Genomic DNA, 15,819 nt, shown 5'->3' on the forward strand with positions numbered 1-15,819 from the left:
TGTCTTTTTAGTTCTGCTTCTGCAAATTCTCACTTGTAGTGCCTTGGCTTTTTTGGAGGCTTAGTTAATTTTCTTACTGTGAGCCAACTCTTTTCCTTGGAATTTTATTTATGGGAATTGGAGTCTACAGTAGAAGAAGAGGATTTCTCCTGAAAGGATATGCATTTTCTTCTTCTAAGCACCAAGGGCCCTAACAATTCAGCAGCACTATAAATTAAATTATTGATTTGAGGTTATTCTGACCACTGAGATAGAAATAGTCAAGTGGAGAATGGTAAAAAATGATTGTTATATGTCTCAACTAGTTTATTTTAACAACACATATAAACACTTGCCAGTCTTTGATGTGGTGCCAAAGCCTTTTATTTCTTTTAAGTTATTGGTCTATTGATAAAAGAGTTCCTAAATGTTATCTCATAATATATCAACTGAAGTAGAACAAGAACTTTAATGTACCTTTAGAGTCATCTGAGTGCATATTCCTAATAGGTTAAAATGTTTGTCTTTTATAGCTGTTTGCCCAAGCGTAATTGGTAATTGTTCTTGGATTTTTTTAGTGACTTCACCATTCTCTAGTCTTCCAAAGCATTCAGTTAAGTTTTTATAGACACAACAATTCTTCTTTTTGACACTCATATTTCGTTGTTTAAATTTTATTAAATTATGTAGTGAAAATATAAATAAAAACTGATATAAGTGGGTTTGAAAACAGTTGCACTAACTCTAGTTATGTATATAGTTTATACATATATAGGGCAAGGTAAAAGAATCAGAAGTGTACCTCTGTATCTTTAGCTTATAAGAAGAAAATAAGTTTCAGGAATAAAGAAACAATCCAGAAAGAAAGTTATTAAGAAAAAGATCTTTAGGATCTTGAAGAAGTCAATACCAACAAGGATTATACTTTAACATTCTAATCCTGAGAATTAAAAATAAACTAAGTCCATTGTCCGATGCTGCAAATTTAAAATTTGTAGCATCGGACAACGGACTTAGTTCATTTTTAATTTAATTTAAAATTAATTTAAATTTAAAATGTGGGCGCCTGGGTGGCTCAGTCCATTAAGTGTCCGACTCTTGATCTCGGCTCAGGTCATAATCTCGTGGTTGTGAGATCGAGTCCCATGTCCGGTACCGCACTGGGTATGGAGTCTGCTTAAGATTCTCTCTCCTCCCTCTGCCCCTCTCCTACTCGTGCGTGCTCATGCTCTCTCTCTCTCTCTGAAAAAATACTCAATTCATATGTATCTTGAATTTTTAAGATTCTGTATCAGTTAAGGTTTAGCTCCCCACTTTTTCTTAAAGGGTCAGATAGGAAATATTTTAGGCAACTCTGCCATCATTGCACAAAAGCAGCCACAGACAATACAGATGAGCATGATTGTATTCAGTGAAATTCTGTGTACAAAAACAAGAACCCTATTTTTTTTTTACAAAGTTCTAGAACAGATAGAACTAGCTAGCAGCCATGTACCTCACCTAAATTTGAATGGGGGGCGGGTATCAGTTCTATAACTAAAAGAAATAAGGGGGTGACTGGATCATGGAGGACATTTAATCTTCCTATACACCGTATGCTAAATTTATAGGTTTGCTCAGTCTAATTCATTAACATTATATTAAGACCCTGTATCAGGGCCTGTTGCACATAAAGTGCCTAATAGATTTTAAAAAGCAGTCAGTGAGATTAAATCCCAAATTAGAACTACCTTAGATTGTTATTAGTAATGATGATTTTTAAAACCAAGGATTAGTTTTGTTGATGTCTAGAATTTCCTGAAGGCTAGTTAATTCTTATGAGTTATTAATTTCCCTTTGCTATATTTCTTCCTAATCTTACCTGCAAGTCCATTTTCTCTCAAACCTAAAAACAGTCCCAAAAGAGGAGAAGCATTTTAAAGGATTATAAAATTCCAGTCTAAAAGGCTCTCCAGAACCCATCTAAGGTCTTTTTCTAACCTTTTTGTAAACTATTATTATATAGACTCTTCTGCTATTGAACTTTTTTAGTCTCCAACCCCTGTGGTCATTTTATGCCATGGTCAAACTTACCCTTACATTCGGGAAATTCTCTAACTTACCTTGAAAGCCTCCTTCATTCCTTTTTTCCTCAAAGGAATTTTTTTTCTTGTCTGAAGGAAGATATTTTAGCTGTTGTCTTTTTCCTTTCTTTTTTTTTTTTTTTTTAATTTTTTTTTTTTAACGTTTATTTATTTTTGAGAGAGAGAGAGACAGAGCATGAACGGGGGAGGGCCAGAGAGAGAGGGAGACACAGAATCGGAAGCAGGCTCCAGGCTCCGAGCCATCAACCCAGAGCCCGACGCGGGGCTCGAACCCACGGACCGCGAGATCGTGATCTGGGCTGAAGTCGGACGCTCAACCGACTGAGCCACCCCGGCGCCCCTTTTTCCTTTCTTTATAGTGCTTTATAAAAATAAAGTCAAGGTCATGGTACAAAAGCCTATAATAACGTCTTGAGAGTCAAATACCTGAATCAACTTTGTATTTTAGTCACTATCTTTATCAATATTAATAATCTTCCTGATGAATATTGCTATTAGTCATAAAAAATAATGAGCAACATTCATTTATTAAATGCCCGTAAGTGCTCAACACCGTGCTCTTCGTCTTGTCATAGATGATCTCATTTCCATTTTTACAATAACTGGAAGGTACTATGCCCATTCTACAGATGAGCAGATCTAGCTTCAAGAGAAGTTAAATCTGCCCAAGGTCTCAACATGGCAGAACCCTGAGTCCTTATGCATCTGACCCTTAACCCTGTACCCTTTCTATAGAACCGTTGAACCTATGAGCCGTTTTAAGTTCCTAGCTGAGAAAAATAATGTCATCATTTTGATAGTCATTATGCTCACTAATAGCTCTGCTCCAAAATAAAGGCGTTTTTTAGTATTTCGTGGTCTTTCTTTTGATTCTGTCTAATCCTGTCTGATGTTTCTCTGAGCTTGATTTCTTCTATCCTGAATTTTTCTGACTTTGCCACAATTCTTTCCTTTTTTCCCCTTCGTACTTTCTTTTACAACTAGAAAGATTAGTCAGCCTCTCTGATTAGAGTTGTCTTTTTTTCTCTATTACTTACTTTTTTTTGTCTTTGGGGTTTTTTGTTTGTTTCTTGCTTTGAATGACCTGTTTCCCTCTCCCTCTCTGTCTCTCCGTGAGTCTACATTTGCATTAAATCCAGGTGACCTTCCCTGCCTCCCTCCTCTTCCAGTATTCTTCTACCCCTCCTCTACTTTCTCTTTTCACCTCTTGTTCTGTGCCCACAAGAACATCTCTTGTAAATAGTGCGATAAATACTTTACCTCCCCAAGGGACATGTGAGGATTAATTAGTTGATGTCTATAAAATGGCTGGGAACATAAAATACTCCCAGGTAGTTCTTTATGATGGTATTATTGCTTTTAAAATTCAGTGGCTTCTTCTGTCCTCCAAGCTGTTTTTTGTGTCATTATCCCCATTCCACCTGTGCTCGTTGAGTGTTTATCTCATCATGAAATGCTTTATGAGACTCTATTTGAAAGCTGTTTCATAAAAGTAAATTTTATTTTAAGAAATAAAATTGTGTTCTTTTGTTGCAGAAAGAAAGGATTTGATATTAAATGGGTGGATGATACACACGCCCTAGGAGTATTCTCCAGTCCAATTACAGGTACTCGCCCAGTGGATTGTGGTAGTCTTTTCTCATTGTCCCTTTTCTCCTGCTACTTGTTCTTATTTCCCTTGTATTGTAGCCAACTGGCATTTTATTCAGCCGGTTATAGGTGAATGGCAGAAACCGGTTTTTGAGGCATAGTGCTTTGGTACCCATGTGCTCCCTCTCTTCCTTTTCACCTTAATCCAGTGGTGTTTGGAATGAGAGCCAACTCCTTCCAAGGTTACATGCTGTATAATGGTCAGTTCGGATAGTACATAAGCAGACTGTAAGTAGAAATTTAAGAAACCAGTGTGACTGAATCTTAAAATTTTTGTGATGTTTTTCCCTCAGACAAATGAATTCGAAATAGCCCTTTAACCTTTCCAGTGAGAAATCTCTCACTGGAAGTAATAACTCTCACTACATAATACCTACTTTCTGAATATATGAGGGGGCCTTTTGAATTACATCATTAGCCTCATGATTGATGTGATGCAGAAGCATTCAGAGAAATGAGAGATGTTGGATCCTGTCCGAACCACTTAGAATAGGGATCTGCAGACTTACTCTCTAAAGGACCACATAGTAAATATTTAGGGTGTAAGGTCTCTGTCACTACTTAATTCTGTTGTAATAAGAAAGCATCCCTAAACAGTATTCAAATGAATAGGAATGGCTCTGTTTCAGTAAAATGTTACAAAAATAGGTGGTTGGCTGGATTTGGTCGCAAAACCATAGTTTGCTGATGATCCCTGATCTAAAATAATCACTTGCCAACTTGTTAATGGATTTTCTAAAGCTTGCCGTGGGGAAAAAAAAAAAAAAAAGCATAACATCTAGACATCTAGGAAATAACTTTCTGAGAACTAGCCTTAAATTTTCCTTTGTATCACTCTTCTTCATGTCGTCTACTTCCTTACATGTATTCTTCTTTGCAGCTCGTGATGCTCTGGGTAGTAAACATACCATGGTGAAAATCAGGCCATTGTCACAGGCCACAAGAGCAGCCAAGGCCAAAGCTAGAGCTTATGCCGGTGAGCCTATAATCTCAGGGGCTTTTCTTGTTGGTAGTGTATTATTATTTTCTCCAGCACTTACTCCTCATCTAGAATTCTAAAGACCTATCACTTTTATTTTTTAGTGTTTAAGGTAGTATGTTCTTAAAGAGAAAATAGAAAAGGTTATGTTGGAAATCTGGCATTTGAGCAGCCACTTGGAGAGAGTGGGAGATCTGGCCGAGCAACGCAGCAACCGTTTTTTTGTTGTTGTTGACATCCTTATCTGGTTTACCTCACTGTTGAGCTGTTTGAGTCACTGTAGAAGTTGTATTAATACAGATAATGAAGCCAGGATTGTTTGTGCTTTGCCATTTTAGTTTCCTCTGATGATCATCTATTGGCCCATATTAATTACTGCTGATGCAGCCCTTGTTAGTCTATTTTATATGTTAATTATGGAGTTAAATCACTTGGCACTAGAGTGCCTTCTCTTCCTTACTTCCTCCTGCCCCCTCTGTTTCTCCCATTCAGAGTTCCTCCAGCCAGCAAAGGAGCGTCCTGAGACTTCAGCAGCCCTAGCCAGAAGGTTAGTCATCAGTGCCCTTGGGGTTCGAAGTAAACAGAGCAAAACAGAAAGGGAAGCAGAGCTCAAGAAACTGCAGGAGGCCCGAGGTGAGTTGAAGTGATGGTGTTCTTCTCTAGTTCTCTAGAGCTCACTATAAGACATGTGGTAAAAAAAAAAAAAAAAGGAACGGAGCCCTTTCCCTTTTGTCATTTCCATTTCCTGGAAGCCTCCCAAGTGTATTAAAATTGTTTTCATGCCTTATATTTAGGTTGGAGACATTTCAGGATTTCTCTTCCTGTTCCATACACCAGGCATCCTAATCCATGTTTCTACTGTGGTTTTCTAAGAGATAGGTTCGGTCTTCTCAGCTCATCATCCATGGCTTTCGCTCTAGTTGTTGCTCCAAACTCTGAGCAAACTTTTCCTGTAAAGACATAGTAGTCTTTCAGACAGAAAACATTTGCTGTGGTTTTATGGGACCTTGATTGCCATGATATTATCTAATGGTTTAGATTGTAGGTAGAAGACAAATTAAGGAAAAGCCATCGACTGACACGGATGATGATAACTGTAGGAGGTATTTTTTCCTTTAAAGGCAGCTCTGAGTGGCTTCCTTCGAGTACATATGGATTAACCTATCTTCTGATTATTTTGCAGTACCTACGAGTTCTTAGAAAATATTTCCACTGATCCACAGCAGGGTTTTTCTTTCCCTGTAGTTTGGAGTTGAGGTTAAAATCTCTCTCTTCCCTCCTTACAGGCTGTTGACTTAAATGTAAAGGCCTGGGATTCTGGCTTTACACTTAAGTACTTTTTATCAACCTTCCAGGCTTTAAACAGTCTCATTGCCTTAGCCCATGATCTGTGGGATCTGTGAAGGCAATTTATTCTGAAAATTCCACTTACCAAAAAGTAACTTCATTTTTCCATTAAACGAATTGAAGTTTCAAACTCCTTGTTTATTGCCGGTCTAACAAGGCCATTAATACTTCCTGTCCACTCTGCTTTGGTGATAGCAGGCGGCTTGCGGACTCTCAGCTGCACTGGCCAGATAACCAGTGACAGAGTGTGTCATGGCAGGTGCTAGAGTTTCAGAGTTGAACCCAACTAATTTTTTGAAACCTTAATGATTATAATGAGGCAGTTTTGATTTTTCCAATGCATGTTCACTCAAGGGCCTTTTACGGACTATAGATAGTTTTTATACACGGCAATAACAGAACTAGAGTAAAGCAGAATGTGCAATGTCCTTAACCCTTTATTAATGGTTATCTCTGAGGAAAGTGTTTTCTCTGTGATAACCACAATTATCTCAGAAAATCGCAAGAGGGTAATAACTGTGGTATCTATAAGGGAAGATGTGGCTCTTTTTGCAGTGTATTATGTTTCCCTACCCTACGCATGTAATATTACCTGTATTTCCACAGGTACTGCAGCAGTAGTCTTGCACAGATGTCATCTTGAGTATTCCCCTCTGTTTTTCTGTAAGCCCATTAGCATGTAGCTTCATTTGAAGTGTTTGTTTTAAATGTCCCCTTATACAGAGGGCATTTCAGTGATGCAGTTAAAAATGAGACTATTGGCTGAGTACCCTGTTACTTAACTTTTTTAAAGAAGGCCTTTATTTGTGAATAGAGACTCACTGTGATAAGTTCCTCTCATCCATTGGTTCTGAGGCTGTACAGATTATAGAAGATTCTTCCTTTATTATGCTTCAGAGCTCTCCCATTCTTCATATCTGAGAAAACGCATATGGAAAATTCCTGATATATCTCTTTCTGACTTCTTTATGCATTAAGCAGATATTCTTGTACCTGCCTGCATGGAGCCCAAGACTTCTCACTTAAAGATTTTTTCTCTCTGGAAATGAAAAGTACTGTTTAGGTATTCAACAGAACAGATATTTTTGCTCCAGACCTTTTTCCACTGGAGGGGGGAGGGATCAGTACAGCTTGGTGGATAACATAGTAGATTCTGGAATCAGACTGCCTACGTCTACCCATAAGCTCTACAATTTACTGGCTGTGTGACCTTGAGCAGATTACTTATTCTCTGGAGGCCTCTGTTTCCTCATCCATAAAATGGACATGAAGTGAGATAATCCACAGAAGATGCTTAGTAATCTTCAGAACCTATAGAAATGCACTCTGTCCTGTTTCTATAGGTCTGTAATAAGTATGTGATATATGTTAGCTGCTGCTGTTTTTAGTAATAGTAGTAATATTATGAGTCTAGCACAGATTTCAGTGCACATTTTTTGTCATTACTTTTTTTATTTTAAATTTTCTGTAACACTCCAAAAACAACATTTGACATTCACTAAGCACCTGCCCTGTATAAATTATGCATTATGCTCCTACTTGGGAGAATTAGAGAGACGGCAAAATTTTGTTCCTCTACTTAAGACTTAGTCTAGTGAGGATATCTACCTTGAGTAAAGAAGAAAATAATTTTTTCAGCAGTTGTATAGTTAATATACAGTGCTAAATTAGTTTCAGGTGTACAACATAGTCATTCAACAATTCTATACATTACTCAGTGCTCATCAAGATATATGTACTCTTAACCTGCATCACCTATTTCACATCCCTCCCACCCACCTCCCCTCCGGTAACCATCAGTTTGTTCTCTATAGTTCTCTATAGTTAGGAGTTTTTTGGTTTGTCTTGGTTTTTTCCTTTGTTCATTTGTTTCTTAAATTCCACATGAGTGAAAAATCATATTTTTTTATGCTTAACATTTCATAATCATATTGCTTAGCATTACACTCCCTAGCTCTATCCATGTTGTTGCAAATGGCAAGATTTCATTCTTTTTTAATGTCTGTATAATACTCCAGTGTGTGTGTGTGTGTGTGTGTGTATGTATCACCTCTTCTTTATCTGTTCATCTATCAGTGGGCATTTGGGCTGCTTCCATAATGTGGCTATTGTAAATAATGCTACGATAAACATAGGGGCACATGTGTCCTTTCAAATTAGTATTTTTGTATTCTTTGGATAAATACCCAGTTATGCGATTACTGGGTCATATGGTAGTTCTGTTTTTTATGTTTTGAGAAACCTCCACACTGTTTTGCTTAGTGACTGCACCAGCTTGCATTCCCACCAGCAGTGCCCGAGGATTCCTGTTTCTCCACATTTTCATCAGCACTCGTTTCTTAGTTATTTGTTCCAATAGTTAGCAGCTTTCACTGTCAAAAAATTCTTCCTTAGGTCTAACTTATATCTGTACAACAGTTTAAGCCAGTTTCCTCTTCTCTTTTCCTTGTTAGAAATAGGGAATATATGTGGACACCATTCTGTTCTAATTTTTAAAGATCAAAGGCAGATTATTTAGGAATAAGGGAATTTGGGCTGTAATAGGGTTTTTGCCATTAACATTAGCTGTGTTGCCATGGGCATGTCTCTTACACCTTTCTGTGCGCCAGTTTCCAACAAAGCAAAACTAATACCTAATTTACCCTGGAGAATTTTTTGAGCATAACCTAAGGTAACGTGTAAAAATGTTTAGAAAGGTGCTTTACAAGTTCAGGATACTATTATTTATGTGACTCTTAGAAAATTAATATTCATTATAATGAGACAGTAATGACACCTATGTAATTTGTACTGTTGCTCCCCATCCATTATCCATGACAAAAGTGCTAATCAGTTACGGCACTCTTTTTTGTGACTTTTGACTTGCCCATTGCCAATTGATCAGAATTTAGCATGGAAATTGAAATCTGTGTACCATCCTGATATAGTTCTCATAAGCAGTACTATAGAATAGCTAGGATTCCTCTACCCACCCACTTGAAGAGTTCTCCTGTCTGGCATAGTGTCTGGTTCATAAAACAATACTCAATGTGCATTGACTGAAAACATGAGTGACATTGGTCACTTTTTCTTCATAAATCTTATTTCATTCATGATTCTACTCTGAACTCTTTCAAATCCTTTATGTTTTTCTTTATAAAGCCCAGAGTTGAACACTTCCTATGAAAACCTTGTAATTAATGAATTTGGGATTTGGGATTTTGAGGTTTAAATACTTCCTGCTAAGTTTCCTCACCCTACTTTGGTCTTCTTACCCTTCTAATGAGAAGTCTGTGTCTTAGTCCTTAATGAAAAATTAGATTCAGAAAACAAAGCTACTCTGGGAAGAAATCAAGAAAAAAGAAGTACCCAAATCATTTTAAGCAAATCATGTGTATATCTGGAGGATAAGAGCTTTTTAAAAGTTCATAGTCTTAGAACATGGAGAAGAGGTTTGTCAGTCTGACAGAGTGCATAACAGATCAGAGCTGCACTAAGAGTGGGAAATCAAAGCATAGATCATCCTCCATCCTTTGTATTTGACTTAATCATGTTTTAAACCAGTGATTCACATGAAATAATAAAACTACATTTTAAAGACCAGATTCAGGAGTATATGTAAAATTTCCCCATGTTTCACTTATCAAAACACTTGATTCCCACCTAAAATTGGAGATAGAAGATATCATTACATCTCAGAATAAGCTACTCTCTCATTTTCAAAGCTTGCTATAATTCTATTTCTTATTTCCATTTACTCTTGGGGGTAGGTGCTTAATTGACTGGTTCTAAAAGGCATCTTTTGGGTCACAGGCCTGAAAGGCAGAGTAAGTAAACAATCATTTGATCCCCTAGTTTGCTTAATTAAAGTCACTGAGAACTTAAAAGTAAAATCATCCCTATAGAATACTTAGTCAACTGTAATAAAAAAATTTAATTACAACTGCTACCTTTTGAAATTCTTTTTAGGCACTCCATTATTCTGCCTTCAATGGCTCTGCTGCATTGCTGACTCATAATCTAGGTCGTGTGGCATTTTCTTGGTGTCTTTTCTTTCCTAATGTGAAATTCCCTTCATTTCCAACCACATTTCTCTTTTCATCTTAATGTGATCTTTTTCTCTGAGATGCAGTATTTACCCGTATTTTTGCTGTCACTTGCTGTTTAATATTCTTATATCACAGGCCAGTATTAGATGAAAATGTTAATTAACCCTAGGATTAACTGACCAGTTTACCAACTATTGCTAAATAAAGAACACATAGTTCTTTGTGTTGACACTTAATACATTGATGAACATTCTACTCTCCAGAGTTAAATGCTCCCCTTAAACACTTATGTGGCCCAGACTGTCTTTCCTGGTATATTAATGATTATATAAATAGTTGGTAAGCCTAAAATCTAAAACCTTGCTAAAATTAAGAGGTTACTTATATTATTTCACCTTAATCTATCAGGTCTGTCAATCCATAAAAGAAGGCAATTAGATTAGTTTGACCAGACTTGTGCTTCAAGTCTGCGTGTTGATTATTCCTCTATAGGGAGTTTTGTGATGATTTTTCTCCATTATTTTCTTAGGCGTAGAAGTAGATTTTGAACGTTTTAATTTACATTCCTTTTCTTTGTTTTCTTTTGAGATGACACTGTATTGGCTCTTTTTTAATCTTTATCCCTTTCCATTCCCTGAGTGGTAAGTGGTGATTCAGTCAACTAGTTTAATAAAATCATTTATGCAATTTATTTATTATACTGGGAAATGAAAGTCTTTAGGGACAGCTTACATGCACACTTTAAGTTAATCATGTCATACAAATTCTTCTATTCTGCCTTTAGTTCCTTGCCCTTATGGCTGCTGTTGGGCTTTCTCTTAGTTTACTGTTTTCTGATTGTTAAAAGTAAAGTTAATAGGAGCTCTTCTCATGCAGTCTGTCAAGTTAATACAGGAGGTCCTTGCAGGCAGTCTATCAGATATTATCTGCTTTCCGTTCTTTCTCTCTCTCTCTCTCTCTCTCTCACTTTCTTTCTTTTTTTTTTTTTTTTTTTTTGAGAGCAAGCACGGGAGGGGCGGAGAGAGGCGGGGAGAGAGAGAATCTCAAGCAAGCTCCACACCCAGTGTGAAACGACGTGGGGCTCCATCTCACGACCATGAAATCATGATCTGAGCTGAAATCTAGAGTTGGATGCTTAACCAACAGAGCCACCCAGGCACCCCTCCTTTCTCTTTTTTGTTTTTCATTTTCCCCTTTTCTTTGTAGATATTTTCATATGTCAGGACAGTAGAAAGTATGCTGGTTTAAGAATTAAAGGCCTGAGTTCCAGCTTTAGTTTTTCACTGATTATGTAACCTTAGCCAAGTCACTTAACTAACCCCTCCAAGCTTCCATTTCCTCTTTAAAAAGTATTTCTCTATTCAGATTCTGAATTACTAAATGTATGCCTCACATTGTTACTATTTCTTTGTGCTTCTCAGTCTGTCTCCCAGCCTTCACTGGCTAACCACCAGAGTTTCCTCATATATTATTTTACATGTATTTGGCAGTAGAGATCCATAATCTTTTATTATAAAACATTAGGGTGGGAAATGTTTCAGTATTCTGAACTGTATTCAATTTTAGAAAGATAATATCGTTATCTTAATATATATTTCATAACACCAAAATCAGACACACTGACAGTATTTCTGCCACCAAGTGTATGATTGTTCCATTAAATGGCATATGTAAGACCATAAGCAGCCTTTTATCTTTTCAGGTTATATTTACTACCAAATGAATTTTGGCCCTAAACTTTAAAAAAAAAAACAAGTTTAAAAAAAACCAACTTTTCCGAAGTGCTTTGAGTTTAGAGTTGCGAATTGTGGTGAGTGGTTTATTTTTCTACTACACCTGGATTTCTTTTGTTAAACTTCCCAGATAGCCACTCTGATTTAAATTTCTGAGCTTATTGAAAAGTTTGAGTTCTGGTAGTTCACTTTTCTGGTTTCTTCAGTTTTCTAGGAATCCAGAACCAATTTTTGATTGCTTTCATCCAACATTGCTTTTGCCTTTAGATCCCCTTCTAATAACTTTACCCTGTTTATGAGAATCAGAACCACAGTGCTTTCCTAAGAAACCCTGGAATCCTTTAGACAAGCCAATTATCCTTAGTGCGGTCTCCCTGGAGAATCCCAATCCCAATTGAAGCCTGTCTTAAAGCCAAGTCACAAGGCACTGAATTAATTAGCCTTCAGTTTGGAATTTGCTGACCCTCTTTTTTTTTTTTTTTGGTCTGTTATAACTTTACTGTTATATTCAGATAATGCCACAAGGTGGTGCCCAAATAGCAGTGAATTTCTCTATCTCACATTTCCAAATGCCAGTCAGCTTCCTGACCAAGTTCTTTGCCCTTAAAGTACAGTCAAATATATTCAGTAAAGGAATTTTGTAAGGGATTCTGCTGATTTGGAAAGGTATGTCAAAACAGCAAGTGTTAACTCTAAACTCACCTTGATTTCTGTAGTAATTCCCCTGGTTCATGACTTGCAAACTCTTTTACAGACTTTATTTGAAATAATAGCCCTTGAGAGGAAGCACTTAGGCTTATCATCTATATTTTATGGTAAATGACTAGCCATGAAATTAGAACTGGTATTGTGGCACCTAATGAAGTGCTCGGGTCACCAAATCATGTGTGGTCTGTATCATCTCAGGTCTTAGTCAAAGTATTAAATGGAAACCCAGCTTCTCTGTTAAAAATTGAAGATGGATTGCCCAGATTTCTGATTTTTTTTTGTTTTGTTTTGTTTCTAGAAATAATTCTTTATTTCCCTCCATTATATGTGGTTGTTTTCCCATGTTGGAATTGTGTATTGCAGAAGGTAGGCTCTTGAAAATGCTCTAAAAATACTGAAATTTGATTTGCCTCTGAAAATTTTTTTTCTGTAAGACTGTAGTAGGGAGATCCAGCTAGAGCCCAGTGGCCACCATTTCCATTTGAGCAAGAAGACAGAAGAAGAATATTCAAACCTATTCTTCATCCCTATTGAAATATTTTTAAAGATCAGTGAAGTGGGAAGAACAGGCAATTATATTGAAGCACTAACACAGTTGAGAAATAGAATGAAAATAAAAACATTATCAGCAAGACTGGAGTCTGGTGCTGCTAGGTTCTGACTTACTCCACATACTTTTTATTTCTGTTAGCCTCAGATCTTTCTTTTTATTATATAGTACTAATAACATTGCTTCCACTTATAACGCACTTGGAAAGTTAAAGATATTAACTCTTGGAGTCAGGTAAGAGAAGACCAGGAAATTCTCCTGTCTCATGACTGAAGTTTGCTTATAATTTGGATTAAAGGAAAGTCACTGGTTATATGGAGCGTACTTCCACTTTTCATACTGTCCTTACTTACAGAGAGAAAGCGACTGGAAGCCAAGCAACGGGAAGATGTCTGGGAAGGCAGAGACCAGTCTGCAGTTTGAACATCACTTAAGGAAATGGATAGTTCCATGAATTCAGAAATTATTTCCATAGTCTTCGGATAGGAGGATCCTTCTAGAGTTCTGTGTACATGCAGAAGTGCGTGTTCGTGAAAGAACGAGATAAAGCCATTGAGGCGAGCACTGACTGGGTCTAGAAAGAAGGTGGACTCCTGTCTGTCTTTGCTTCTAATTGCAGTCATTTGGAATTGCCATACTGTGTTGGGCATAGAAAGGAGCCATCAGCTAGGAAGCTGACTTGTGGCAATTTGGATATGACTTCCAAGAGTCCTCTGGGCGTGGCAAGCCCCACTGTTACCATGGCTCACGTATCTAAGATGTCTGAAGCAGATACAAAACAGAGGATTCAAACCTGCCATGATGGGCCATTCCGGCCCTGAAAAGGTAGGGTGTTCTTTCGGGGCTCGCAGAGCTAAGGGGTGGCGGAGGGAACAGTGTTTGAAGTACTTGGTACTCACCGAATCCACACTGTCAATTCTAGAACTCTGGAGCTGGTGAGCTGCAGCAGATGTAGGCGTTTGAGCTCCAGAGTTTGTACTGAGCCGGGCGCCTGGGGCTGCTCCAGCTGCACAGCAGCCAAGGGCATGCCTGCTTCAGCCCTCTAGAAAGCCAGCCTTGGGAGCCGTGTGCTAGTCCCTGCTGAAAGTACTACCGTGTTGTGAGAGGGAGACATTAAAGCTCAGTCTATGACCTACATCACTGCTATTTGTCACTTTTGTCATTCCCACAAAAAAACTGGGGAACAGCTCTCCTCGTATCTTCATCCCTATAAAGTTGTGCCTGGGTTCAGTGGATCTGTTGGCTTTATTGAGCCACACTGAGTAGACTGCTGGTCCTCTATCTCTCTGCCTGAGTATACTACAAAAATGCCTCTCTCGGGATGGGTATGTGGTAGCTCCCCTCCCCTTCTTGCCCTCCCTGGACATGCCCACCCGAGCCTCTTGCCTTCTCCCATTTCTGTCAAACCTGACATTCTGCAGAAGGCTTCTGGCACACAGCATGTTCTTGGTATCATCTTCTCAGCCTGTGCCAGAGGCACCTGGCAAGCAACACCAGATGATCCATTACAGTGAAGAGTTGCCAGAATAAAACAAACACCTCTGGGCAGTGAGGAATTTCCTAAAGGACACTGACGAGTCTGAGCCGCCAATTCAGGCTTTATCCATCTCATTCCTGCGCTCATTGTTTTTGGAAGGAAGTTCTGCACTGAAGAACTGGGAGTGCTAGACTTTAATAGGTTGAGCTAGCAAGACATAGTGTCCCATCGTGCTTTCATTGAGGGCGGCAGCCTCATATTTGTATGTGGTGCCCATGACAGTGATGGATTATTAGCACTGCCTAGAACATGGTAGAGTGGGGGCTCTGTTCAAATGTTCCTCAGATGACACTGGCCTTGGGTCTTAGCCCTGACCCAACTATCCCTTCTGCTATTCTGGTCTTGGAGGCTTCTTGCAGCTCCTCAGCATTGTTTTTCTCATTCTTGGTCAGTTCTGAAAGTGTCCCTTGTTCCTATTCAGGGCCTCCCTTTCAAGTTTAGGGGATTAAATAAAACCTTCTCTTGATCCTGTGTCCTAGTATCTGGTCCAGTGCACTTCTCTGACTTGTAGCCACAGGGCTTGTGCTCTCTGTCTTCACACAACAGACTTCTTTAAGATAGACAGGTCTGTTCGAACAGCATGGCTACACTGGAAAGGAAAGGCAGGGAATCGTAGCCAGGCTTCATACTGAATGGTACACTTCTGAGGTACACCTTTGCTCTGTTTTGATTCTTCAAGGCTAAGAGTGACCTTGGGCAGTAAAAAAGATGATTGTCCCTATTACTTGTCTTCCCTTTTCTAATAGCATTTTGGCTTTTAAGGGCGTTGGTAACGTAGAGCTGCATGTTTATTACCCAGTTTTCTTAATTACTCCTAGCTTTTAAGGTACTGTTGTCATTCTAATGCTGTCTACTCAGTGGCTAGTAGCGTATGCTTTTTTCCAGCTTGCGATCAGCCACCTCTGACTTTCAGACTTATCCTTATAGTTAGACCCAGAGAAGGGATTTGTGTTTAGCCGGTACCTAAAGCTGTGAAGTGTTGCTGCTTCCACCATTAGTAGAGAACGTGCTGTTCTTTTCTTGAGAGAGAGACAGAGAGCGAGCATGCGCAAGGGAGGGAGGGGCAGAGAGATAGGGGGACAGAACTTCCTTCCAAGGAAGGAAGGATCCAAAGTGGGCTCTGTGCTGACAGCAGAGAGCCTGATGTGGGGCTCGAACTCACAAACTGTGAGATCGTGACCTGAGTCGAAGTTGGACAAGCCACCCAGGCGCCCTGAGAGTGTG

General features: G+C 38.6%; 1 protein-coding gene across 13 annotated transcripts in view; it reads left to right on the plus strand.

Moving 5' to 3' along the window:
- Window positions 1–14,195, plus strand: part of R3HCC1L (R3H domain and coiled-coil containing 1 like) — a 93,786-nt gene extending 79,591 nt beyond the window's left edge. For all 13 annotated transcript variants that reach the window (XM_019459064.2, XM_019459060.2, XM_053909813.1 and 10 more), the window contains 4 exons: window positions 3,600–3,670; window positions 4,594–4,689; window positions 5,185–5,325; window positions 13,414–14,195. In XM_019459064.2, coding sequence (XP_019314609.2) covers window positions 3,600–3,670; window positions 4,594–4,689; window positions 5,185–5,325; window positions 13,414–13,481 — 376 coding nt within the window. In that variant the 3' untranslated portion in view covers window positions 13,482–14,195. The remainder of the gene's footprint in view (window positions 1–3,599; window positions 3,671–4,593; window positions 4,690–5,184; window positions 5,326–13,413) is intronic.
- Window positions 14,196–15,819: the final 1,624 nt, after the last annotated feature.

Source organism: Panthera pardus, unplaced genomic scaffold, assembly GCF_024362965.1.
Source record: "Panthera pardus isolate Hobbes unplaced genomic scaffold, ASM2436296v1 HiC_scaffold_22, whole genome shotgun sequence".
Lineage (NCBI taxonomy): Eukaryota > Metazoa > Chordata > Mammalia > Carnivora > Felidae > Panthera > Panthera pardus.